The sequence below is a fragment of the Hypanus sabinus genome, chromosome 2 (assembly GCF_030144855.1).
Source record: "Hypanus sabinus isolate sHypSab1 chromosome 2, sHypSab1.hap1, whole genome shotgun sequence".
Taxonomy (NCBI): Eukaryota; Metazoa; Chordata; class Chondrichthyes; order Myliobatiformes; family Dasyatidae; genus Hypanus; species Hypanus sabinus.
The window spans coordinates 210876519-210903548 of record NC_082707.1 but is presented as its reverse complement, the minus strand read 5'-3'; the positions used below and the strand labels follow the sequence as shown (position 1 = coordinate 210903548).

The window sequence follows — 27030 nt, the reverse complement described above, 5'->3', positions numbered from 1 at the left end:
TCCGTTATCCCAACAATATCGTAGCATCATATCAGTAGAAAGATGTGACATAGAATGAGAAGATATTCAATTCTTGTGGGTTCAGTTAAGGAACTGCAAGGGTAAAAGGATCCTGATGGCAATTATATATACACCCCTCCCAAAAGTAGCTTGGATGTGGGCCACAGCTGACAATGGGAAATAGAAAAGGCGTGTCAAAAGGGCAATGTTATGATAGTCATAGGAGATTTTAACGTGCAGGTCAATTGGGAAAATCAGGTTGGTAATGGATCTCAAGACAGTGAGTTTGTTGAATGCCTAGGAGGTGGCTTTTTAGAGTAGTTTGTTATTGAGTCTACTAGGGGAAACAGCTATTCTGGGGGATTGGGTGTTAGGTAATGAACCAGAAGTGATTAGGGAGCTTAAGGTAAAAGAACCCTTAGAAGGCTGTGATCTCAATATGATTGAGTTCAACTTGAAATTTTATAGGGAGAAAGTAAAGTCTGACTTAGTAGTATTTCAGTGGAGTAAAGAAAATTAGTGGTATGAGAGAGGAGTTGGCAAAAGTAAATTAGAATGAGATGCTGGCAGGGGTACAGCAGAGAAACAATGGTATGAATTTCTGGGGAAAATGAGGAAAGTGCAGAACTGATATATTCCAAAAACAAAGAGATATTCAAGAGTAAAAAGCAATAGAGGGGGCATACAACACTGAAAAAAATAGTGGGAAGTCAGAGGATTGGGAAGCTTTTAAAACCCTATAGAAAGCAATTAACAGAATCATTAGGAGGGAAAAGATGAAATATGAAAGCAAGCTAGCAAACGATATCAAAGTGAATAGTAAAAGACTTTTCAGTATATGTAAAAGATAAAAGAGAGATGAGAGTAAATATAAAACTGCTAGAAAATGAGACAGGAGAAATAAATACCATGAGGCAAGGAGATGGCAGTTGAACTAAATGAGTATTTTGCATTATTATTTACTGTGGAAAACAACAGCAGTGGCCCAGATGTTGAAGAGTGTGAGGGAAGAGAAGCGAGTGTAGTTACTATTACAAGGAAGAAGTTAACCATAGAACACTACGGCACAGTACAGGCCCTTCAGCCCTCCATGTTGTGCCGACCCATATAATCCTTAAAAAGAAAAGTACTAAACCCACACTACCCCATAACCCTCTATTTTTCTTTCATCCATGTGCCTGTCCAAGAGGCTCTTAAATACCCCTAATGTTTTAGCCTCCACCGCCATCCCTGGCAAGTCATTCCAGGCACTTACAACCCTCTGTGTAAAAAAACTTACCCCTGATGTCTCCCCTAAACTTCCCTCCCTTAATTTTGTACCTATGCCCTCTGGTGTTTGCTATTGGTGCCCTGGGAAACAGGCACTGACTATCCACCCAATCTATGCCTCTCATAATCTTGTAGACCTCTATCAAGTTCCCTCTCATTCTTCGACACTCCAAAGAGAAAAGCCCCAGCTCTGCTAATCTTGCTTCATATGACTTGTTCTCCAAATCAGGCAACATCCTGGTAGATCTCCTCTGCACCCTCTCCATAGCTTCCACATCCTTCCTATAATGAGGTGACCAGAATTGAACACAATACTCTAAGTCCGGTCTCACCAGAGATTTGTAGAGATGCAACATGACCTCTTGAACTCAATCCCCCTATTAATGAAGCCTAGCATCCCATAGGCCTTCTTAACCACCCTATCAACCTGTGCAGCGACCTTGAGGGATGTATGGATTTGAACCCCAAGGTCCCTTTGTTCATCCACACTCTTAAGTAACTGACCATTAATCCTGTCCTCAGTCTTCTGGTTTGTCCTTCCAAAATGCATCACCTCACACTTGTCCGGATTGAACTCCATCTGCCATTTTTCTGCCCAACTCTGCAGTCTGTCTATATCCTCTTGTAACCTTCAACCAACTACATCTCCATCCACAACTCCTCCAATCTTTGTGTCATCCGCAAATTTACTCACCCATCCTTCCACCTATACATCCAGGTCATTTATAAAAATCACAAAGAGCAGGGGTCCCAGGACAGATCCCTGCAGCACTCCACTAATCACCGACCTCCAGACAGAATACTTTCCTTCCACAACTACCCTTTGCTTTCTTCCTTTAAGCCAATTTTTTATCTAAACAACCAAGGTTCCACTTATCCCATGCCTCGTGACTTTCTGGATGAGTCTCTCATGAGGGACCTTATCAAAAGCTTTGCAAAAGTCCATGTAGACCACATCTACTGCCCTACCCTCATCAATTTCTTTTGTTACCTCTTCAAAAAACTCAATCAGGCTCGTGAGGCACAATCTGCCCTTCACAAAGCCATGTTTACTATCCATGAGTAGACGCAAGATCACAAGACAAAGGAGCAGAAGTAGGCCATTCAGCCCATCGAGTCTGCTCCGCCACTCCACCATGAGCTAAACTGTTCTCCCATCTAGTTCCAATTTCTGGCTTTTTCCCCATATCCCTTGATACCCCGACTAATTAGATACCTATCAATCTCCTCCTAAAACACTTTCAATGATTGGGCATCCACAGCTGTATGTGGCAACAAATTCCATAAATCCACGACCCTCTGGCTAAAAAAATTTCTCCTCATCTCTGTTTTAAATGGGTACCCTCTAATTCTAAGACTGTGACCTCTTGTCCTGGACTCACCCACCAAGGGAAACAGCCTTTCCACATCTACTCTGTCCAACCCTTTCAACATTCGAAATGTTTCAATGAGATTCCCTCTCATTCTTCTATACTCTAATGAATACAATCCAAGAGCCGACAAATGTTCCTCATATGCATTCCAGGAATCATCCTAGTGAATCTTCGCTGAACTCTCTCCAACATCAGCACATCCTTTCTAAGATAGGGAGCCCAAAACTGCACACAGTATACCAAGTGGGGTCTCACCAGTGCCCCTTAGAGCCTCATTAACACCTCCTTACTCTTATACACTATTCCTCTTGAAATGAATGCCAACATAGCATTCGCTTTCCTTACTGCCAATCCAACCTGGTGGTTAACCTTTAGGGTATCCTGCACTAGGACCCCCAAGTCCCTTTGCACTTAAGATTTTTGAATTTGCTCCCCATCCAAATAATAATCTGCCCGATTGTTATTTCTTCCAAAATGTACAACCGTACTTTTCTCAACATTGTATTTCATCTGCCATTTCTTTGCCCACTCTCCTAAACTGACCAAATCTCTCTGCAACCTTTCCGTTTCCACAACACTTCCTGCTCCTCCACCTATCTTGGTGCCATCCGCAAACTTAGCCACAAAACCATTTAATTCATCATTTAAATCATTGATATACAGTGTAAAAAAAAAGAGGCCCCAACACCGACCCCTGCAGAACACCACTAGTAACCAGCAACCAACCAGAATAGAATCCCTGTATTCCCACTCTTTGCTTTCTGCCTATCAGCCAATGCTCCACCCATTCCAATATCCTTCCTGTAATTCCATGGGCCCTCATCTTATTAAGCAGCCTTTCATGCGGCACCTTATCAAAGGCCTTTTAGAAATCCATATACACAAGCCTCTCCCTTGTCAATCTGATTTGAGATTACCTCAAAAAATTCCAATAGGTTGGTGTGGCAGGATCTCCCCTTCATGAAACCATGGTGGCTTGGGCCTATCTTGTCATGCACCTCAAGGTAATTCATAATCTCATCCTCAAGGATCGACTCCAATAACTTTCCAACTACCAATGTCAGATTAATAGGTCTATAATTTTCTTTTTGCTGCCTCCCCCCTTTCTTAAACAACAGAACTACATTTGCGACCTTCCAGTCCTCCGGAACCATGTCAGTCTGCTGAAGTCTATTGTCTATTATTCCTGGAAGATTATTTCTAATGCCTGCACAATCTCCAAAGCCACCTACTTCAGAACCTGTGGATGCACTTCATCTGGTCCAGGAGACTTATCTATCCTTAGTCTATTTAGCTTCTCAAGCACTTTCTCTCTAGTAATCTTGACTGTACCTAATTCTACTCCCTAAGACCCCTGGCTATCAGGGTTATTATGTTGCTAATGTCTTCCACTGTGAAGACTGATGCAAAATACTCATTTAGTTCCTCTGCCATCTCTTTGTTACCCATTATAATTTTTCCAGCATCCTTTTCAATAGGTCCTGTATCTACCTGTGTCACTTTTACTCTTCATACATTTTAAAAAACTCTTAGTGTCCTTTTTTATGTTAATTGCCAATTTCCTTTCATAATTCATCTTTTCTTTCCTAATGACTTTCTTAGTTTCCTTCTGTAAATTTTTAAAATTCGTCCAGTCCTCAGTTTTCCCACTAATTTTTGCTTCCTTGTATGCTGCCTCCTTTGCTTTTATTTTAACCTTAACTTCTCTTGTTTGCCACATTTGTGTTATTTTTCCTTTTATGATTTTCTTTTTTTTTGGAATATATTTCTCCTGCACTCTCCTTATTTCTTGTAGGAATTTCATTCAATTCTGCTCTACTGTCCCTCCACTTAGCTTACTTTTCCAATCAACTTGGGCCAGTTCCTATCTCATACCACTGTAATTTCCTTTGTTCCACTGAAATATTGATACATCTGATACCAGCTTCTCCTTTTCAAATTTGAAACTGAACTCGATCATATTATGATCACTACTTCCAAGGGGTTCCATTACCTCTAGCTCCCTAATTGCCTCAGGTTCATTACACAGCACCCAATCCAAAACAGCTGATCCCCTGGGGGGGCTTATGGACAAGCTGCTCCAGAAAGCCATCCCGTATGCATTCTACAGACTCCCTCTCCTGAGATCCAGTATCTTCCTGACTTTCCCAATCCACTTTCATATTAAAATCTCCCATAATTATCTTGACATTTTCCTTCTGACACGCTTTTTCTATTTCCAGCTGTAACTTGTAATCCACATCCCCGCTGCTGTTTGGAGGCCTGTATATAACTGCTATTAGTGTCTTTTTACCCTTGCCATTTCTTAACTCGACCCACAGGAATTCTACTTCCTCTGATCCTATGTCCCTTCTTTCTAATGATTTGATATCATTGCTTACCACCAGGGCCACACAACCCCCTTTACCTACCTTCCTATCTTTCCTATACACAGTGTATCCTTGAACATTCAGCTCCCAATCACATCCATCATTTAGCCATGACTCAGTGATGGCCACTATGTCATATCTTTTAACCTGTAGCTGTACATCAAGGTCATCCACTTTATTTCTAATGCTGCGGGCATTTAAGTATAGTACATTTAGATCATTATCTGTTACTGATTTTGCTATATTTCTATTGCACAGCAAATTATCCCGTCTATTCATCTGCCTATCCTTCTTGCCATCTTTGCTGCACAGTATCTTTGACTTATTTCTATCTTCCTCTTCCTCGACCCTAACACCCTGGTTTCCTTCCCCTTGCCAACTTAGTTTAAACCCTCCCTAACTGCTATATTAGTACCCTTTGAGTTCAGGTGTAACCCATTGTTTCTGTATAAGTCATGCCTCCCCCAAAATAGATCCCAGTGATCTAAGAATTTGGAGCCCTGCCCCCTGCACCAGTTACTTAGCCACACATTCATCTGCTTAATTCTGCTATTCTTACAGAATTGGCACGCTGAATTGGCACGCTGCTCAGACAGTAATCCTGAGATTATTACTCTGGAGGTCCAACATTTCGATTTCCTTCTTAGCTCCCAGTAATCTTCCTTCAGGACCTACTCTCTTTTTCTGTACTTCTCCAAATGCTCATAGATCCTATCCTTAAGAATCCTTTCCAGTAGCTTGCATACCATCGACATAAGACTCACCGGTCTATAGTTCCCAGGTTCCTCCCTATTACCTTTTTTAAACAAGGGTACTACATTTGCTATTCTCCAGTCTTCCGGCACTTCCCCTGCAGCCAGAGGATTCAAAGATCATGGCTAATGCTCCTGCGATCTCTTCTCTCAATTCCCACAACAACCTGGGGTGTATCATATCCGGCCCTGGGGATTTATCAATCTTAATATTTTTAAGAAGATCCAGCACTTCTTCTTCCTTAATCTCCACATTGTCCAGCACACAGGCCCACTCTACTTCGACCTCATCCTGATCAAGATCCTTTTCACTTGTGAGTACTGAAGCAAAGTATTCATTTAGGACCTCCCCAACCTCCTCTGCCTCCAGGCATATGTTGCCCTCTTTATCCTTTAGCGGTCCCACCTTTGTTCTCGTCATCCTCCTATTCTTCACGTACACGTAGAACGCCTTTAGGTCCTCTTTAATTCTACATGCCAAGGCCTTCTCATGCCCCCATTGAGCTCTCTGATGTCCTTTCTTTAGCTCCTTCCTGGCTACCCTATATTTCTCATAAGCCCCTCCTAATTCCTGCTTCTTATATCTAACATTGCTTCCTTTATCCTCTGACGAGTTGCCTCACATGTTTCGTCAGCTACGGTTCCCTTTTCCTACCATTTTTTCCTTGCCTCAGTGGGACAAACCTATCCTGAACCCAGCTCAAGTGGTCCCTAAACTTCTCCCACATTACTTCTGTGCTTTCCTCTTTGAACATGTTTCCAGTTTACTCTCGCTAGTTCCTGCCTCATCCCTTCAAAGTTAGCCCTTCCCCAGTTAAGCACTTCACCATTTTGTCTGATTTTACCCCTTTCCATAGCTATGCTGAAGCTAAGGGAGTTGTGGTCACTCTCACCAAAATGCTCCCCCACGAAGAGGTCTGTCACCTGACCAGGTTTATTACCCAGAACTAGATCCAGTATAACCTCTCCTCTTGTCAGCCGGTCCACATACTGTGTCAGGAATCCTTCTTGAACACACCTGACAAATTCAGCCCCATCTATCCCCCTTGCACTCAGGAGGTGCCAGTCAATATGAGGTAAGTTGAAACACCCACAACTACTACCCTGTATTTCCTGCACCATTTTAAAATCTGCCTGCTTATCTGCTCCTCGGTGTCCCGAGGGCTATTTGGGGGCCTATAGACTACTCCCAGCACAGTGATTGATCCCATCCTATTTCTGACTTCCACCCAGACGGACTCCGTGGACGCTCCTTATGCAGCATCCTCCCTTTCTATAGCCATGATACTATCCCTGACCAGCAATGCCATTCCCCCCCTTTCTACCCCCCATCCTATTTCGTTTAAAACACCTGAACCCCAGGACTTCATCATCCAATCCTGCCCTTCGTCCAACCATGTTTCAGTAATGGCCACAACATCGTAGTTCCACGTACTATTCCATGCTCTAAATTCATCCTCCTTGCTCCTAATACTCCTAGCATTGAAATAGACACATTTCAACCCCTTTTACTGGGTACAATTATGTTCTGTCCCCTGCCTGTCCTTCTCATCAACTCAGAACTCTTAGCATCATGCCCTTGTCCTTCTATCTTAATCCCTGCACTCACATTCTGATTCCTACCCCTCTGCCAAACTAGTTTAAACCCTCCCCAACATCTCTATCAAACCTGATCAAAACAGCTGAAAGACCCAAGGATACGCAAGTCACCTGGACTAGATGAACTGTACCATAGGGTTCTGAAAGAAGTAGCAGTAGAGATTGTGAAGGTATGAACAATGATCTTTCAAAACTCATTGGACTCTGGCATTGTGCCAGACGACTTGAAAATTGCAAATGTCACTCCATCCTTTAAGAAAGGAGGAATGTGGCAGAAAGGAAATTATAGACCAGTTAGCCTGACCTCAGTGGTTGGAAGATGTTGAAGTCAATTGTTAAGGATAAAGTTAATGGAGTAGTTGGTGACACAGGACAAGATAGGACACAGTCAGCATGGTTTCCTTAAGGGAAAATCTTGCCTGACAAACATGCTGGAATTCTTTGAGGAGATTACAAGTAGGATAGATAAAGGGGATGCAGTGGATATTGTATTTTTGGACTTTCAGAAGGCATTTGACAAGGTGCTACAGATGAAACTGCTTACCAACCTATGAGCCCATGATATTACAGGAAATTTAATAACATGGTTAGAGCATGGGCTGGTTGGTAGGAGGCAGCAAGTGGGAATAAAAGGATTCTTGTGGTGTCAGTGACTAGTGGTGTTCCACGGGGGTCAGTGTTGGGACCACTTCTTTTTATGCCGTATATCAATGATTTAGATGATGGAATAGATGGCTTTGTTGCCAAGTTTGCAAATAATATGAAAATTGATGGAGGGGCCTGTGGTGTTGAGGAAACAGATAGGCTGCAGAAGGACTTAAACAGATTAGGAGAAAGGGCAAGAAAGTGACAAATCAAATACAGTCGGCCCTCCTTATCTGTGGGGGGATTGGTTCTGGGACACCCCCCCCCCCCCCCGGCGGATACCAAAAATTGCGGATGCTCAAGTCCCTTATTTAACATGTCTCAGTGCAGTGGACTTTAGGACCCGGTGGATGTCTGGACCTTATTTGACCTGTCTTAATGCGGTGGACTTTAGGACTCGACAGAGCTCAGGACCCGCCGCCTGCGGCTGCTGCTGAAACCTCAGGGTTTGTGTTCCGTTGACAGAAAACGATCACAATTGAAAATAAAGTGGAAATAATAAAGCAATCGGAAAGAGGTGAAATGCCATCGGTCATTGGAAAAGCGTTAGGCAACAGTCAGTCAATGATCAGAACAATTTTAAAGGATAAATTGAGAATAATGGAGCATACAAAAGGCCCTGCCCCAATGAAAGCTACAATTATTACTAAGCAATGCAGTGGTATAATTATTGAAATACATACGTTTCTTAAGTGTTTTATAGGCATAGAAAGGTAAGATATATACTATATTCCAAGTCAAACTTTTGACTAACTTTTGCTAAATAACACCGGATGTACCTGTTCCAACTTATGTACAATTCTAAATTAAAGACTGCCTGTACTTTAAATCATCTCTAGGTTACTTATAATACCTAATACAACGTAAATGCTATGTAAATAGCTGTTATACTGTATTGTTTAGGGAATAATGACAAGGAAAAAAGTCTGTACATGGTCAAACAACTAGTGCTGGAGAGAACTTCCGGGTTTGTCTAATCCGCGCATGCGGAACCTGTGGATAAGAAGGGCCATCTGTACAATGTTGAAGATGTGCTGTCATGCACTTTGGTAGAAAAAATAAATGTGCAGATTATTTTCTGAATGGGGAGAAAATCCAAAAATCTGAGATGCAAAGGGGCTTGGGAGTCTTTGTTCAGAACACCCTAAAAATTAACTTGCAGGTTGAGTCAGAGAGGAAGGCAAATGCAATGTTAGCATTCATTTCAATAAGTTTAGAATACAAACAGCAACATGATGCTCAGGCTTTATAAGGCACTGATGAGGCCTCACCTTGAGTATTGTGAACAGTTTCGGCCTCTTCATCTCAGAAAAGATGCAGGGGCTGCCATTGGAGAGGGTCCAGAGGAAGCCTCACAAGGATGACTCTAGGAATGAAAGGGTTATCATACAAGGAACGTCTGAAAGCTCCAGTTCTGTTCTTATTGGAATTTAGAAGGATGACAGGGGATCTCATTGAAACCTTTCAAATGTTGAATGACTGAGACAGAGTAGATGCGGAAAGGATGTTTCCCATGGTGGGGGAGTCCAGGACAAGAGGGTACAATCTCAGGATTGAGGGGCACCCATTTAAAACAGAGATGAGGAGAATTTTTTTTTAGCCAGAGGGTGGAGAATTTGTGGAATCTGTTACCACAGGCAGCTGAGGAGGCCAGGTAATTGGGTGTATTTACTTTACTTTATTATCACCAAACAATTGATACTAGAGCATACAATCATCACAGTGATATTTGTTTCTGTGCTTCGCACTCCCTGAAGTACAAATCGAAGTAAATATAATAAAAATTTAAATTATAAATCATAATTAGAAAATAGAAAAGGGAAAGTAAGGTAGTGCAAGTCAGGTCCAGATATTTGGAAGGTACGGCCCAGATCCAGGTCAGGATCTGTTCAGCAGTCTTATCACAGATTGATAGGTTCTTGATTGGACACAGGTCAAAGGTTACAAGAAGACCAGGGAGTGGAGCCGAAGAGAGGACGAAAAGATCAGCCATGATTGAATGGCAGAGCAGACTCGATGGGCCAAATGGCTTAATTTTGGTCCCATGTCTTATGCTCTACGATCTTACACTATTTCCAGAGACTTTCTAGATTTTTGAAGACACATGGAAAATAATTGTTTAATTTCCTCTTTCCATATAATGGAAAATTATTTTTCCAATCATTTGCTGAAGTATGAAAATTTTCCACGCTTGTCAACCAGTCTTTGTCTCTGCAGGAAAGCTGCTATTAAACTAGAAAGAGTGCAGAAATTATTTACCAGAACGTTGTCAGGATACGAGGTCCTGAGTTTGCAGCAGTGGAGAGTTTATTTTTCTCTCTTTTTATGGCTAATCCTCTAGTACAACTCCTTAGGAGGAGAGGTAGAAAACTTCATCTATCCTTATTCCACCCAGCAAACAAGAAAACACTTGATCCAGACTGGGCACCACTTCTGTTGAGTCTGACCACTATGTATGGGCAAATGTACGTGCAGCATGGTAGAATATGGTTAGTTTAATGCTTTACAGAGTTCAATCTGACCACTCTGATGAGCAGATCCTGTTCAATGTGACCACTATGTTTAGGTTGCACTGTAGCATATGACCAGAATCAGAATTCAGATTCCATGTGAGTTTCCTCCGGTTGCGCCGGTTTCCTCTCATATTCCAAAGACAAATGGGTCAGAGTTAGTGAGTTGTGGACATGCTTTGTTGGTGCCGGAAGCATGGGGACACTTGCGGACTGTCCTCAGCACATTCCTTGCCGATTTGATGTTAATGATACATTTCACTGTTTGCTTCAATGTTCATGTGATAAATAAAGCTAATCTCATCTCTGTATGAGTCAAAGGCAGAGTGCTATTATCTATGTGTTCATGTTCCTTTGAATTCAGTTCAAAGAGAATTAAGAGCTATTTTCCACTTGTCTATATGCTTTAAAGTTGGCTCCCAGCTTTCTGCATTTGCTATGCCAGACCCTTGGTGACGGATTTGAGCAGATGTGAATGGTCGAGCAAAGGCATGTTCAAATTATTCCAAAATCTCAGTACACCTGACTTCGATGACTGCTTTCTTCATGTATGAAGTGTAGGAATCTGAATCAACACTGTCTAAATAGTAAGGTGCCCAACAGAAGTCCCTTAAAGCCTCAGTATGCATGAAGACATCTTAATGCTCTTTACAGATGCATGAACAAATAATATCAGACTTCAAACTACACTTGTGCCCTAAAATTTGTTTGTAAAAGATTTGGACACCAAAAGAGAAACAATAAATTAGAAACGAGAAAATATGCAAATACTGGAAATCCAAGCACCACACACAAAATGCTGGAGGAACTCAGCAGACCAGGCAGCATCTATGGAATAAAAGTATAGTCGATATTTCGGGCTGAGATCCTTCAGCAGGACTGGAGAAAAAGAAACAAGAAGTGGATCTAAAAGGGAAGAGAGAAAAACAAGATGATAGGCCAAACCAGGCAGGTGAGGGATGAAGTAAAGAGCTGGGAAGTTGGTTGACAAAAGATATACAGGGCTGGAGACAGGGGAGGCCGATAGGAGGGAACAGAAGGCCAGACCATGGACGAAAGAAAAGGGGAGAGGAGCACCAGTGGAGGTGATGGGCAGGCAAGGAGATAAGGTGAGAGGGGGAAAAAGGGGATGGGAAGGGGGCATTATTGGAAGTTTGACAATTCAATGTTCATGTCATCAGGTTGGAGGCTACTCAGACAGAATATAAAATGTTGTTCCTCTAAACTGAGTGTGGTCTCATTGCAACAGTAGAGGAGGCCTTGGATTGACTTATCAAAATGGGAATAGGAAGTGCAATTAAATAAATTTGGAACTGGAAAAATACACAATTTGGACTGGTAAGCCTAGAGAAGATTCCAGAAATGTGGAGAATAAAGATCACAGAGAGATTTGAAAATAAGGATGATTTTAAAATTAAGTCAGGTAGGGGTAGGTAATGGTGATTATACAACTAACATCCCACCAGCAGCAAGACTTACCTCTGGGGGCCGGAAAAAGACTGGATTCTTCCACTTCAAGAATAAAGAACGCAGTGACCCACTTGACCCCAGCTGAGCATCTGTTCAAACAGTAAAAACTGACATTGTTCCTTTTACCAAAATGCATTATCATACATTTCCTAACACTGTATTCCATCCGCTACTTTTTTGCCCATTCTTCCAATTTGCCAAGTCCTACTGCAATTGTAGTGCTTCCTCAGCACTACCTACCCCTCCACCTATCGTCATATCATCCACAAACTTTGCCACAAAGCCATCAATTCATTATTTAAATCAGTGACAAACAATGTAAAAAGTAGTGGTCCCAGTACTGACCACCAAGGTACACCATAAGTCACCGGCAGCCAACCAGGAAAGGCCCCTTTTATTCCCACTCGCTGCCTCCTGCCTGTCAGCCATCCTCTATACCTTCCAGTATCTTTCCTATAATGCCATAGGATTTCATCTTGTTAAGCAGTCTCACATATGGAACCTATCAAACACCTTCTGAAAATTCAAGTAAATGACATCCACTGCCTCTCCTTTGTCCATCATCCTTATTACTTCTTTGAAGAATTCAAACAGATTTGTCAGGCAAGATTTCCCTTTACAGAAACCATGCTGGTGTCCATGTACCCCAATACCTCATCCTTAATAATAGACTCCAACACTTTCCTCACCAATGAGGTTTGGCTAACCTCTCTCATGACTCTGGTCCATCTAGTCCAGGTGACTTATCCACTTTAAGATCTTTGAGTTTGCCTGACTATTTTTCCTCTGTAATAAAAATGGCACTCCAGTTCCCAAAAACTCTCAGACCTCTGGCATACTGCCAATGCCTTCCACAGTGAAGACAGATGCAAAGTACCCATTAAGTTTATCTGCTATTTCTTTGACCACCATTCCTACCTCACCAGCAACATTTTCAAGGGGTGAATTATCAACTTTCACCTCCCTTTTACTCTTTATATAACTTAAAAAGCTTTTGGTGTCCCAATTTATATTTTTGGCAAGTTTTCCCTTATATTTCATCTTTTCCGTCCTTATAGGTTTTTTAAGCTGTCTTTTGTTGGATTTTAAAAGCTTCCCAATCATCCAACTTTCCACTCACTTTTGCTAATTTATATTCCTTTTCCTTGGGTTTTATGCAGTCCTTAACTTCCTTGGTCAGCCACAGTTGCCTATCCTTGCTATTTGAGAATTACTTCCTCTGTGGGGCATATCTATCCTGCACTTTGTGAACTATTCCCCGAAACTTCAGCCATTACTGCTCTGTCGTCATCTGGGTTATTACACAACACCCAATCTAAGATACCTTTTCCTTGAGTAGGCTCAAGCACAAGCTGCTTTAAAAAGCCATTCAACAAATTCCCTCTCTTGCAGTTTGACACCAACCTGATTTTCCCAGTCCTCTTGTATATTTAAGTCCACATTACAATTGTGTCATTATCCTTATTACATGCCTTTTCTGGTTCCCTTTGCAACATTTTCCACATCTTGGCTACTATTTGGAGGCCCATATATGATCCCATAATGTTTTTTTTTCACTCTTGCAGTTTCGTAACAAAGATTCAACATTCTCTGATCCTGTGTCACCTCTTTCTTAAGATGTAATCCCATCTCTTACTAACAGAGCCACACCACCATCTATGCCTTCCTGCCTGTCTTTTCGATAAAAAGTATATGCTTTGATGTTAAGCTCCCAACTATTGCCTTCTTTCAGCCATGACTCAGTGATGCCCATAATGTCATACCGACCAATCTATTTGTGCCTTGAGTTCATCCACCTTATTCCGAATACTACACACATTAAAATACAGTACTGCGTTTTTTGCTCTTTTGCATTGGCTTGCCCTTCTTTACATTCATGTTACACCCATCATCTACTTGTAAACCCATTGGCTCATCCTCAGCTCTATCATACTGGTTCCCATCCGCCTGCCATTTTAGTTTAAACCACTCCCAACAACTTTATTAAATCTGCAACACATCCTTTCTCAGATATGGGGCCCAAAACTGTTGACAATATTCTAGGTGTGGCCTGACTAGTGTCTTAAAAAAGGTTCAACATTATCTCCTTGCTTTCATACTCTATTGCCCTTGAAATAAATGCCAAAACTGCATTTGCCGCCTTTACCACAGACTCAACCAGTAAACTAACCTCTGGGAGTCTTGCAGTGACTCGTGTGGCAGTGGAGGTAACAACACACTGGACCACTGTTACACCACCACCAAGAATGCCTATCGTGCTATTCCACACCCTCAGTTCAAGAAGTCTGATCACCTCACTGTACTCTCAATGGATACGATTAAATATTCTCGTTTCAGCCTGATACAGCTCTAAAGCACAACTGCTTCCAAGGTCAGTACAGTCAACAAGGATGTCTTAAATGCGATTAAATGAACTACTGCAGCTTAAAACTGACGGAAACAATGCCAATTGTGGACGTACTCCTCGCTCTATTCCACATAGGAAACATGGCTGCAGGTCAGGGATACAAGTGTGTTTATGGAACCGAGGTTTTAAACTCCCAATATCGACTATTTTCAGCCTCCTCAGAAAGGAGAGGGAGGGCGATGGGGGGGGGGGAGAGGGAAGAGGGGAACAAGTGAGGAAGAGGGAGAGAAAGAGATAGATCTATAGAGTCTCTCAAAAGCAGAGGTGGAAGAGTATGCCTCATGACCAACTATTCTTCATGCACAAATATATCAGGTGCTGTCCCAATTCTGCTCACCAGATCTGGAATATCTAACAGTTAAATGCCACCCATTTTACCTTCCACTGGAGATTTCTGGGATCATTTTGGTAGCAGTATACATTCCACCTCAGGCCAATGTCAATCAGGCTTCAGATGATCTGAGCAATGAGATCAACATGTATGAAACAGCGCACCCTAACGCTTTCACCATCATTTTGGGGGATTTTAACCAGGCCAGTCTGAAAAAAAATCACTAAGCAATTACCATGAACAGATCACTTGCAATATCAGAGGTAACAAAACACTGGACCACTGTTACACCACCATCAAGAATGCCTATTGTGCTATTCCACACCCTCAGTTCAAGAAGTGTGACTACTTGGCCGTACTTCTACTCCTGAGTATAGGCAGAGACTGAAGACTGCAGCACTAGTAATGAAGGTTTGGACAAGGGAAGCACAGGAGCGGATGAGTATGTTGCAGTTTTATTGGCTTCATTAAAACCTGTGTGGATGAGTGGGTACCTACAAAGACTCACTGTACATTCCCAAACCAAAAGCTGTGGATGAACCAGAAGGTACGCCATCTGCCGAAGGCCAGATCTGTGACATTCAAGTCTGGTGACCCAAGTCTGTACCAGAAAACCAGGTATGACTTGCAGAGGGCCATTTCAAGGGCGAAGGGACAATTTTGAACGAGGCTGGAGGCAACATCAGATGCAACTCTGGCAGGGTTTGCAAGACATTACTTCCTACAAAATGAAACCCAACAATATGAATGGCAACGATGCTTCACTACCAGATGAACTCAACCCCTTCTATGCCCATTTTGAAAGGGAGAATATAACTACAGCTGTGAAGATCGCTGCTGCACCTGGTGACCCTGTTATCTCTGTCTCAGAGGCCAATGTTAGGCTGTCTTTAAAAAGAGTGAACCGGTGGAAGGTTCCGATGGAGTACCTGGTAAGGCTCTGAAAGCATGTGTCAACCAACTGGTGGGAGTATTCAAGGACATTTTCAACCTCTCACTGCTACGGTTGCAAGTTCCCACTTGCTTCAAAAAGGCAAGAATTATACCAATGCCTAAGAAGAATAATCTGAGCTGCCTTAATGGCTATCACCTGGTAGCACTCACATCTACAGTGATGAAATGCTTTGAGAGGTTGGTCATGACTAGACTAAACTCCTGCCTCAGCAAGGACCTGGACCCACTGCAACTTGCCTATTGCCACAATAGATCAACAGCAGATGCAATCTCAATGGCTCTCCACATGGCCTTAGACTACCTGGACAACACAAACACCTACGTCAGGATGCTGTTCATCAACTATTGCTCAGCATTTAACACCATCATTCCCAGAACCTGGACTGAGAAGTTACAGAACCTGGGCCTCTGTATCTCCCTCTGTAATTGGTTCCTCGACTTCCTAACCAGAAGACCACAATCTGTACATATTGGTGATAATATCACCTCCTCGCTGACGATCAACACTGGTGCACCTCAGGAGTGTGTGCATAGCCCACTGCTCTACTCTGTGTGTGGCTAGGCATAGTTCAAATATTATCTATAAATTTGCTGATGATACAACCATTCTTGGTAGAATCTCAGATGGAGACGAGAAGATGTACAGGAGCAAGATATGCCAACTAGTGGACTGGTGTTGCAGCAACAACCTATCACTCAACATCAGTAAGACTACAGAGCTGATTGTGGATTTCAGGAAAGGAAAGAGGAAGGAACACATACCAATCCTCTTAGAGAGATCAGAAGTGGAGAGAGTGAGCAAGTTCAAGTTCCTGGGTGTCAAAAACTCCGAGGGCCTAACCTGGTCCTAACATATCGATGCAGTTCTGCAGAAGGCAAGACAGCGACTATACTTCATTAGGAGTTTGAAGAGATTTGGTATGTCAACAAATACACTCAAAAACTTCTGTAGGTGTACCATGGAGAGCATCCTGACGGGTTGCATCACTGTCTGGTATGGGGTGGCAGCTACACAGGACCGAAAAAAGCTGCAGAGGTTTGTAAATTTAGTCGGCTCCATCTTGGGTACTACCGTACAAAGAACCCAAGACATCTTCAAGGAGTTGTGTTTCAGAAAGGCAGTGTCCAATATTAAGCACCCCCAGCACCCAAGGCATGCCCTTTTCTCACTGTCAGGTAGGAGGTACAGAAGCCTGACGGCACACACTCAGCGATTTACAAACAGCTTCTTCCCCTCTGCCATCCGATTCCTAAATGGACATTGAACCCATGAACACTACCTCACTTTTTTTATATCATTTCAGCTTTTTGCACGATTTTTAATCTATTCAATATACGTATACCTTAATTGATTTGCCTTTTTTATTACTTTTTTTCTTTTTCTATATTATGTATTGCACTGAACTGCTGCTGCTAAGTTAACCAATTTCACAACACATGTCCGTGATAATAAACCTGATTCTGATTCTTCTGAATCTATGGAGTGCTCTGCCTCTGACTGCAGTGGAGGCCAAGCCCATGCATATACTTAAGGCAAAAGCTGATCGTTTCCTGGTTGGTCAGGGCATCAAAGGATATGGCAAGAAGACAGATGTATGGTGTTGATTGGGATCAGCCATGATGGAATGGCGGAACAGACTCGATGGGCTTAATAGACAAAAAACAATAGGTGCAGGAGTAGGCCATTCAGCCCTTCGAGCCAACACCGCCATTGAATGTGATCATGGCTGATCATCCACCATCAGTAACCCGTTCCTGCCTTCTTCCCATTTACCTTGACTCTGCTATCTTTAAGAGCTCTATCTAACTCTTTCTTGAAAGCATCTAGATAGAGAATTGGCCTCCACTGCCTTCTGAGCCAGAGCATTCCATAGATCCACAATTCTCTGGGTGAAAAAATGTTTCCTCAACTCTGTTCTAAATGGCCTATCCCTTATTCTTAAACTGTGGCCTCTGGTTCTGGATTCCCCCAACATCAGGAACATGTTTCCTGTCTCTAGCGTACCCAATCCCTTAATAATCTTAATATGTTTCAATCAGATCCCTTCTCATCCTTCTAAATTCCAGTGTATACAAGCCCAATCGCTCCAATCTTTCAACACATGAGAGTCCCGCCATCCCGGGAATCAACCTCATGAACCTACGCTGCACTCCCTCAATAGCAAGAGTGTCCTTCCTCAAATTTGGAGACCAAAACTGAACACAATACTCCAGGTGTGGTCTCAGCAGGGCCCTGTACAACTACAGAAGGATCTCTTTGCTCCTATACTCAACTCCCCTTGTTATGAAGGCCAACATGCCATTAGCTTTCTTCACTGCCTGTTGTACCTACATGCTCACTTTCAGTGACCGATGAACAAGGACACCTAGATCTCATTGTACTTCCCCTTTTCCTAACTTGACACCATTCAGATATTAAACTGCCTTCCTGTTCTTGTCACCAGAGTGGGTAACTCCACATTTATCCACATTAAACTGCATCTACCATGCATCTGCCCACTCACCCAACCTGTCCAAGTCACCCTGCATTCTCCTAACATCTTGCTCATATTTCACACTGTCACCCAGTTTTGTGTCATCTGGAAATTTGCTAATGTTACTTTTAATCCCTTCATCTAAATCATTAATGGCCCAATTCTACTCTGATGTGTTATGGTCTTATGACCACTCCACTAGGCGGTACCCTTCAATTATAGAAACTTGCTTTTTAAAGCTCTTCGCCTGACATGCGCTGGAACACTTCTCCTACATCTGTGCAATACTCCAGTCAACAACTTGTGTTATCCATTTGGGCCGACGGACACTGATTCAAAAAGCAGTATGGTCAGTAAAGTTTGTCATTGTTCGTGATGAGAATAAGAGAATCTAGAACGCTCAGGAGCGAAATTATTTTGCTACTTAGCAAGTTAAGAACTACAAAGAGTTTGAAGGTAGTAACATCATCCTGAACGTTGCAATGAAAATGAAGATTATCCATTAGGTGTCTGCACTGATTTTGTTCATTTAGTCAGTCAAAAGAACACAGCAGCAAACACTAATTAATTCCTCTGTTGATAACTATTCAGAAAGAAAACACATTTTTAGTAGTATTGGTAGTGTTCTAACTGGTTCTGTGGTTTGGGTAATGGGGCAGCCGCTTAATTGGGCAAAAATGTACGGGTTCTGATGAGTCCCAATTAATTGAAATCCACTGTACTTCAATCAAATCTCCTAATTTATTGTTTCAATGAAAAACTACATGGAAACAAATATTGACAAAAAAACAATGTGCAAAACTGCAAATAAAAATAAGGTAAATAAACAACGATGATCTAACCAGAGGTTTTCTCAAGGGTTCAACAGAAGGTTCCTCCTTTCACACTCTGTGCTTTTATATACCAAATCCCACATGCTTCACTTACTACTCTTTCTCAACATGCTTAACAACATTCAAAGAATCATAAAGAGATATAAAAGTGCAATATCCTACAATCTGGCAAGTTAAACCAGGGCAGAACTTGCAGAGTGAATGGCAGGGCCCGAGGGTGTGTTGTTGAACTGAAAGGCCTTGAGGAACAAGTATGTGACACAAGCATACATAGTAATGAAGTGTATGGCACATTTACCTTCATTCAGTCAAGGCTACAGTGGGCGTGCAGTTCTAATTTCCATTCTGCAGGCAAAAAGTAATTGAGCTCGGGAAGGTGCAGAAGAGTTGCTGGGATTGGAAGATCTGAGTTATTGAGGACAGACTGGTGAGGATGGGTTGTTTTCCCTGCAGCAACAATGACTAAAAGATGTCTAGTATCATGAGGGGCACAGGTAAAGTGGGCAGTTACAGTTTTTCTCCCCAGGGCATCTAAAACTAGAGCGAATTGGTTTAAGGAGGGAGCAGAAAGATTTAAATAGGAATCTAATGGACAACCTTTTTACACAGAGGATAATACATACATGGCACAAGCTGTCAGAGGAAGTGATAGAGCCAAGTACAATTACACAGGCATTTGAACAGGTTCATAGATAGTAAATATTTAAAGGAATGAAGGCCAAATGCAGACAGATGGAACAGCTTGGGTGATATGGACAATTTGGATGTGTTTTCATGTTAGAAACATAGAAAACTTACAGCACAATACAGGCCCTTCGGCCCACAAAGTTGTGCCGAACATGTCCCTACCTTAGAAATTACTAGGCTTACCCATAGCCCTCTATTTTTCTAAGCTCCATGTACCTATCCAAAAGTCTCTTAAAAGACCCTATTATATTCACCTCCACCACCGTTGCCCATTCCATGCACTCACCACTCTCTGCATAAAAAACTTACCCAACATCTCTTCTGTACCTACTCCCCAGCACCTTAAGCCTGTGCCCTCATGTGGCAACCATTTCAGCCCTGGGAAAAAGCCAGGACAGGTGGTAAATCACACTCACACTATAACAGGACAGGTCACTCACCTCTTCCATCACCGAGCTCTTCATCAACTTTGTCTTCCTGCCTTTCTTCTCGTGACGGAGGCAAGAATGGGATCAGGTTTTCACTGCGGAACGGGTAGCATCTGTATGTGACACCTAACAAGAAAGCAGAAAGCTTAAACACGAGTGCAGAGGAAGAAGCTGATCACGGTATCATATTGCCTTCGACACAGGAAGGTATTTCAACCCATTAATTCTAGAATGGTTTGCAGAACAATCCTTACAAAGAAAGTTTTCTCTGACACTCCAACTCCTGTATTTAATACTTTGGTTCTCTAAATCAATATATTGTGTATAGGAGTTGGGGTATTATATTGAAATTGTATAAGACTATGCTGTGGCCCACTTGACAGTATTTTGTCCAGATTTGGTCACTTCCCTCTTTTAGTAAGATTGAAAGTGCGGAGCAAGGGTGTTCCTGGGGCTTGAGAAACTGAGTTATAGGGAAAGGTTGAATAGGTTAGAACTTTATTCCCTGGAGCATAGGAGAAAGAGGGGAGATTTGACAGAGGTACATAAAATTATGAGATACACAGATAGGGTAAATGCAAGCAGGCTATCTCCACTGAAGTTGGTTGAGACTAGAATGAGAGGTCATGGGTTAAGGGTGAACGGAGAAATATTTAAGGGGCACATAAGGGAAACTTCTTCACTCAAAGGCTGGTGAAAGAGTGGAATGAACTACTAGCAGAAGTTTGACCAACATTTAAGAAAATATTCTAATCAGTATTTGGATAGGAGGGATATGGACAGCTGTAGTCCAGATAGGTCAAAGGTTGTTTCTGTGCTGTAGTGTTCTATGGCTGTATGATACCCATTCTCTTCACATTCCCCATCAATTTCCCCAGATTCTAACAGTCACCTACATACGAGAGGCAACTCGCACAAATGTGCTAGCGAGCGTATGCTTAGACGAATGTGCAGCTGAGGATTGGATGCAGAGGGCAGTGATTCGGTTTCTTATATCATTAGGCTGTCTTTTGAGGCAGAGGAGACCTGTACAAATAGGACAAGTTGATATATTGATATTATATTATATTGATAAACACTGACTACAGCATAGCCTTGTGCATGGTAAGTCATCTTACACAAGTAACACTCGGTTAAGATTTTTACTGCTATGCATAGGTATTACATTTTAGCAGTTCTGTAAGAGCAGTCTGTTCTGCTTTTTGCATGTTTGGGTTTGAGCTAAAGATAAGGGGCTATGTTGTTCAACTTAGGAATGTTGTGTCAGGCAATCAGGATGGTGGAATTGGGTAAAGGTTCCAGGGAACACTGGGTGGAGAGGTTTTTAGTTATGGACACTGGTGTGGGTAAAGGACATTTTGCTGGGAACTGGGAGAAGACAAGAGAGAAGCTGGCAGAGGATGCCACCCCTGTTGCACAAGGTGCTTTTTGCAGATGAATAGCTTCAAAGGAGGAAGGACCAATCCTCCCATGGGGAAACCACACACAAAGCGCTGGAGGAATTCTGCAGGCCGGGCAGCATCTACGAAAAAAAGTACTGTCAACATTTTGGGCCAAAACCCTTTGGCAGGACACCATACCAAACCAGTTGAACTGCCTACTCCCATTGACCTGCACTGGCACCATAGCCCTTCATACTCCTACTATCAATGTACCAAACTTCTCTTAAACATTGAAATTGACCTCACATGCACCACTTGTGCTGGCTCTCATTCCACATTCTCATAACCTTCTGAGTGAAAAAGTTTCCCCTTGTGTTCTTCTTACACTTTTCACCTTTCACTCTTAACTCATGACTTCTAGTTATATTCCCTCCCAACCTTAGAGGAAAAAGCCTGCTTGCATGTACCCTAGTTATACCCTCATAACATTAGGGTTATCTATCATAGATCTATCATATCTCCTCTCAATCTTCTATGTTCCAAGGAATAAAGTCCTAACCTATTCAATCTTTCCTTGTAACTCAGTCATCCAGGCCCAGCAACATCCTTGTAAGTTTTCTCTGTATTCTATCAACCTTGTTTACATCTTTCCTCCAGGGAGGTGACCAAAATTGCAAATAATATTCCAAATTTGGCCTCACCAACATCATATACAACTTCAAAATAACATCCCATCTCCTGTATTCAATACTTTGGTTTATGTGTTCAAAAGCTTTCTTTACAACCCTATCTACCTGTCACACCACTTTCAACAAATCATGGATCTGTATTCCCAGATATTTTTGTTCTACCGTGTTCCGCACTGCACACGGTGTAAGACTTACCCTGGTTGGTTCTACCGAAGTTCAACACTTCACACTTATTTGCATTAAATTCCATCTGCCATTTTTCAGCCTATTTTTCCAGCCGGTCCAGATCATAGTGCAAGCTCTGATAGTCTTCCTCACTGTTCATTACATCACCAATCTTGGTGTCATCTGTAAATTATCCAACGGGACCACAGACCCTAGGTTGTTAACACTTAGTTTAGAGGGACAAGGGCCAAATGGGAATGGCTCAAGTTGGCAGCTTGGTTAGCATGGATAGGTTGGCCTTGTTTCCATGGGGAATAACTCTACAAATGGACAGATCACACTCTGGGCATGGATCAGTTAGGCTAAAGGGCCTATTTCTGCGTTTATGACTCATTTTAATTATCACAGAATTACCAAGGCATTCATTATCAAAGTTCAGCACCAAACCTCAATGTGAGATATGGGGGTAGATTATCAAATCTTAGTTTAAGGGTAGGTTGTAATGATTCTTAAAGGTGGAAAGAAATGCAGGAAGCTTCAGCCTGTAATGCAAGAGCTATTAAATTCGGGGTTGGGCAGAAGGTAAAGTTAGAGCACTGATTTCTTATAAAGTTGTACATCTTGATATCGGCAGATGGACAGCGGGTATCCAAGGATGAAATGTCCAACACCAGAGGGCATACATTTAAGGTGAGAAGAGATAAGTTCAAAGGAGAAATGCAGGGCAAGTTGTTACCTTTTTTTAAAAAAAACCCAGAAAGTAGTGGGTGCCTGGAATGCCTTACTTGGGTTGATGATGGACGCAAATATGATAGGGGTATTTAAAAGGCTCTTAAATAGGCACATTAATGTACAAGAAAGAGGATATGGACACTATGTAGACTGAATGAAATAGTTTGATTGGGCATTTAATTATTTCATTCAACACACGGTCTAAAGGGTCTGTTCATTTGCTGTTCTTTTGGACCATAAGACACAGGAGAATTAGACCATTAAGCCTCTCGATTCTGCTTCTATTGTACTTTCCTGCCTTGCCTTCTCCCTGTAACCTTAGAAGTTCTATTCTATGTTTTATCTCCACAAGGTCACGCAGGGATCTGTAAACAAGACTGAAAACTGATCAAACCTTGGTACGGCTTATTTGTACAATGAAAGCTCTCAGAAACTAATGTGATTAAAACAAGATAATTTATTACCCAAGAAGTTGATTTTTCTTCCTGTGTAGAAACACTCACCAGTCTTCATGAGGACGTTAACTGCCATAGTTGTGAAGTCTTTCGTGCAGGCAGCATGTGTCTGAGACTCTGGTGGAAGTTCATAACTACTCACTCCAGTCACACTGTTTACATACACTGTCTTCCCCAGAGATCCATCAAAATACTGCAGCCATTGTGAAGGAAAACATTTCAACGTATTGACACCTTCACAGGTGCCCACACAAACATCTGCTTCAGCAGCTCCTGGTATTGTAGGAATCCATGAAAGGTCAGATTCCTTACTGCTGGCCACAGTATCATCCTGTTGGCTTAAGTGCTCTTCAGTTGTTTCATCAGTTTGGGGTTGGTCTCCAGGGTGCAGCTTGGGCTGTGAAACTGTTCCATCAATTTCCCTTTCCTCAGCTGTAGCACTAGACAACTTCTCAGTATTAGCCTTTTCATTAATCATAGCAAGGTTGTATATATTTTTAGCACCTGCACAACTTCCCTCTCCAACAACTCCCGCATAGTTGTCAGAGTTTGCTTCAACTCCTGAGAGCTGTGATTCTGGAGATAAACAGTGTGGAGATGCATGTTCCAGCTCTGGAAGCCTCTCTAGGCTCTGGCAAGGTGAAATACAGTCTGCAAACCTCCTTGAATTGGACTCCCAACTCTTCTCTTCTTGTCCAAGGTATCTTAATCTGGACAATTTTGCAGCCAAAGTTCTTGGAAGCCCCTTAGAAACAGGGGTGATTTTTTTGTCTTGTGAATAAGTAGCTTGTGCAATAAGACTGGGCTGCACTTGGGATATGTGTCCAGCTATTGACCTAGAGCCACAAGTATGCAAATTCCTTTGGAAGCCAACAGACTGGTTGTGCAGTAAACTCTCACTGTGAACATTAGCTCCAAAATCTGTGCATCTCATACCTACATTCTGGTTCAAATTGTCTGTTTCTTTAATTACCGTGGCATTCTCTGGTGTGGATTTCATGGATGGACTACCATCGTCATGTCGAGTAACCTCAATATATTGGGAAGAGTTGCCTCCATCCTGACCACTGGCCCTCGCGTATTCTCTTCTAAATGCATCCAGTGAAGCAGTTATCAGAGGCATACTTAGCTTCCTGCAGAATCTAGCTTGACAGGAGATAGGTTCACAATTGGCAACTTTTCTGCATTTGGAATTAATATGATCTTTCAGTGACATAATCTTCCTAGGTGTCATCACTGATTCAGTGCGCTTCCCAGACGGATTATGATACTGGGAAGTACTCTTAACTTTCTGACAAAGCCTGATGGATCTTCGGGGTTTGGCCTTCCTACATTCCCTAGTTGCACTCAAGTGCATATTGCCCCCAGCTGTAAACCAAGTACATCCCCTTTTCAATCTCTCACTAATATCCCAGGCACTGACTGGGCCTAAGTGAAAGGTACGTCCCCTCTCTGTACAGTTTCCATGTTCAAGGTCAGAACCTTTCATTTTCATAGGGATCACATGGGTTATAAGACCTGTGACACCAAATTCCACTCCCTGACTCTCCTTGTGTGTCTGTTTTCCTGAGAGCTCCTTTCGCCCTGTCTGCAGTCCATTAACCTCCCCTTCTGTTGTCTTTACCTCCTCTAGAGGTGAGACCCCGGTACCTGATGAGCTCTCACTCTCATAAGCAACAGCAAGCTGATAAATTCCATCTCCTCTTGTGAGCACCTTCTCTATACTGGGCTGCAACAGCTTTGTTGGCTGTGTCTCAGGGCTATCTGATGTACTCAGGTTGCTGAGGAAACTACTGTCTCCTGTCTCTTTCCACAGTGACTTGTTGCAGGCAGTTGTCCGCTGACCAGTAATGTCTAAAATGGATTTTGGAGCTTCAGTAGAGTATAGGGCAATGCCTGAATGTTCCGAGGCTGGTTCTTCATCCTCAGCACCCAACACCCCAACCTTCTCAATTGTTGCAAGCCTCTGATACACAGCATTTTCCCCAGAGGTTTCAGGTAGTACTGCCTGCCTATGCACAGATTTGGACTGGACTGCAGCCATTTCATGTGAAAACACAGGTTTTGAGCTGAGAAGAGGTGACTGGGGATTTTCCTGTTCCTCTAAAGGCTCCAGTAGAAGTTTCTCCTGTAGCAGGAAGGCATGGACTCCCTCCTCCAAGCAGTTCAGCAGCAAGTCCCAGGAGCTGAACTCCAGCAAGGTACGACCAGTCTCCCAGCAGGCATCGTACTGCCTATGGTCACACCTGACATTGATGATATAAACAGGGTGGAGATCAGGGCTTCCACGGGATCCAGTAGAGCACCCTGACCTACATATCAGGCTGCGTCGCCTGATCAGCAGATCCAGCTGCACATGTATACGGGTTTTTAGCACCAGTCGCCCATTGACAAACACCAGCCGCTGTGCCTTGGTATGGTGGCCCTGTCGGCTAATGAAACCACTCATATGGAAACAATCATTTGAATGCTGAACAGAGCCAAGAGCTGCTGCCTTCTGTGTACCGTAGATCTGAGCAAAGCGAGCCGGCAAGCTGCTTGCTTTCGGCAGCCTGACTACAAGTGAGCCTCCAGCTGTGGAAGAAGCTTCATTCCGCAAGGTGAAGGAGACTCCGGGGTGCAGAAGACTCAGGGCTTGAACTCTGAGCCGGATCTGCTCCCACTCCAGGGTTCGGATCATACGACGTCGCCTCACTGGCAGTCGGTAAAAGAGATTGCATACAGTGACAGTGGTGCCGGGGCTGGGCCTGGCTACCTCAGCCTTGTACACCCGCTGGGCCTGTCCATTGCGGAACAACTTGACCCATGTCTGGCTGCCACCACCTCGTGGCCTACTCACTATTTCTAGCAAACCCGACAAGTGTGCAATGCTGGCCAGTGCCTCACCACGACACCCAGGCCCCACTTCAGGCTGCTCTTCCAATCCTTCACCAGGATCCTCTCCACCCCCGAGTTCCTCTCCCTGTCCACACCTGGGATTTTCTTCCTCTCCACCCCTGGAACCCCCTCCCTGCCCATCCCAGGGACAGTCCTGCTGTATATTCCAGGGAACACCACCCTGCCGGTCCCCGGGGCTTTCCCCAGACCCAAAGGCGCGGCTACTGTGGTAGCGCGCTCCCGCCAGCACCAGGGCCGCGCGCTCCAGCCCCTCGCCATTATCTGCCACCTGCACGCGCCCGATATCTGCGTTAACGCGAGCCGCCGCGCAACCGCAGCCGGCTGCCAGGCTGTTCAGCAGCAGTTCTTCCAGGCAATGAGCGAGCGACGGCACTTTCACTGCCGAACGAAGTCCGTCCTGTACGCTCACCGACAGTAAACGCAGCTTCTGCGGCGGCATTTCCTTATCCATGCGACCCGATACCAGAGCCAGGCCGCCTCCAGCCCTATAGGCCCCGTTACCGTAGCAACTGGAACCTCCCTCGACAGGCACCTGCGCAGCAGTGCGGGCACCGCGAGCATTGCGGAAATGTGAGGTTAGGGCAGAAATTAACAGTAATTAACACAGA

The 27030-nt window shown here is 43.2% G+C and overlaps 1 protein-coding gene across 17 annotated transcripts in view; it reads right to left on the bottom strand.

Moving 5' to 3' along the window:
* Positions 1-26999, bottom strand: part of mlh3 (mutL homolog 3 (E. coli)) — a 140992-nt gene extending 113993 nt beyond the window's left edge. For 14 of the 17 annotated variants that reach the window (XR_009510842.1, XR_009510844.1, XR_009510841.1 and 11 more), the window contains exons 1-3: positions 23573-26916; positions 20114-20227; positions 11997-12076 (exon numbers count right to left, since the gene is read on the bottom strand). Coding sequence is in view for 7 of the 17 variants with exons in the window: in XM_059962884.1 (XP_059818867.1) it covers positions 11997-12076; positions 20114-20227; positions 23573-26873 (3495 nt within the window). In the remaining 10 variants the exon portion in view is untranslated. Of the gene's footprint in view, positions 1-9278; positions 9374-11996; positions 12077-20113; positions 20228-23572 lie in introns of all 17 variants that reach the window. The other 3 variants (XM_059962939.1, XM_059962933.1, XM_059962908.1) reach the window with 2 other exon arrangements.
* Positions 27000-27030: the final 31 nt, after the last annotated feature.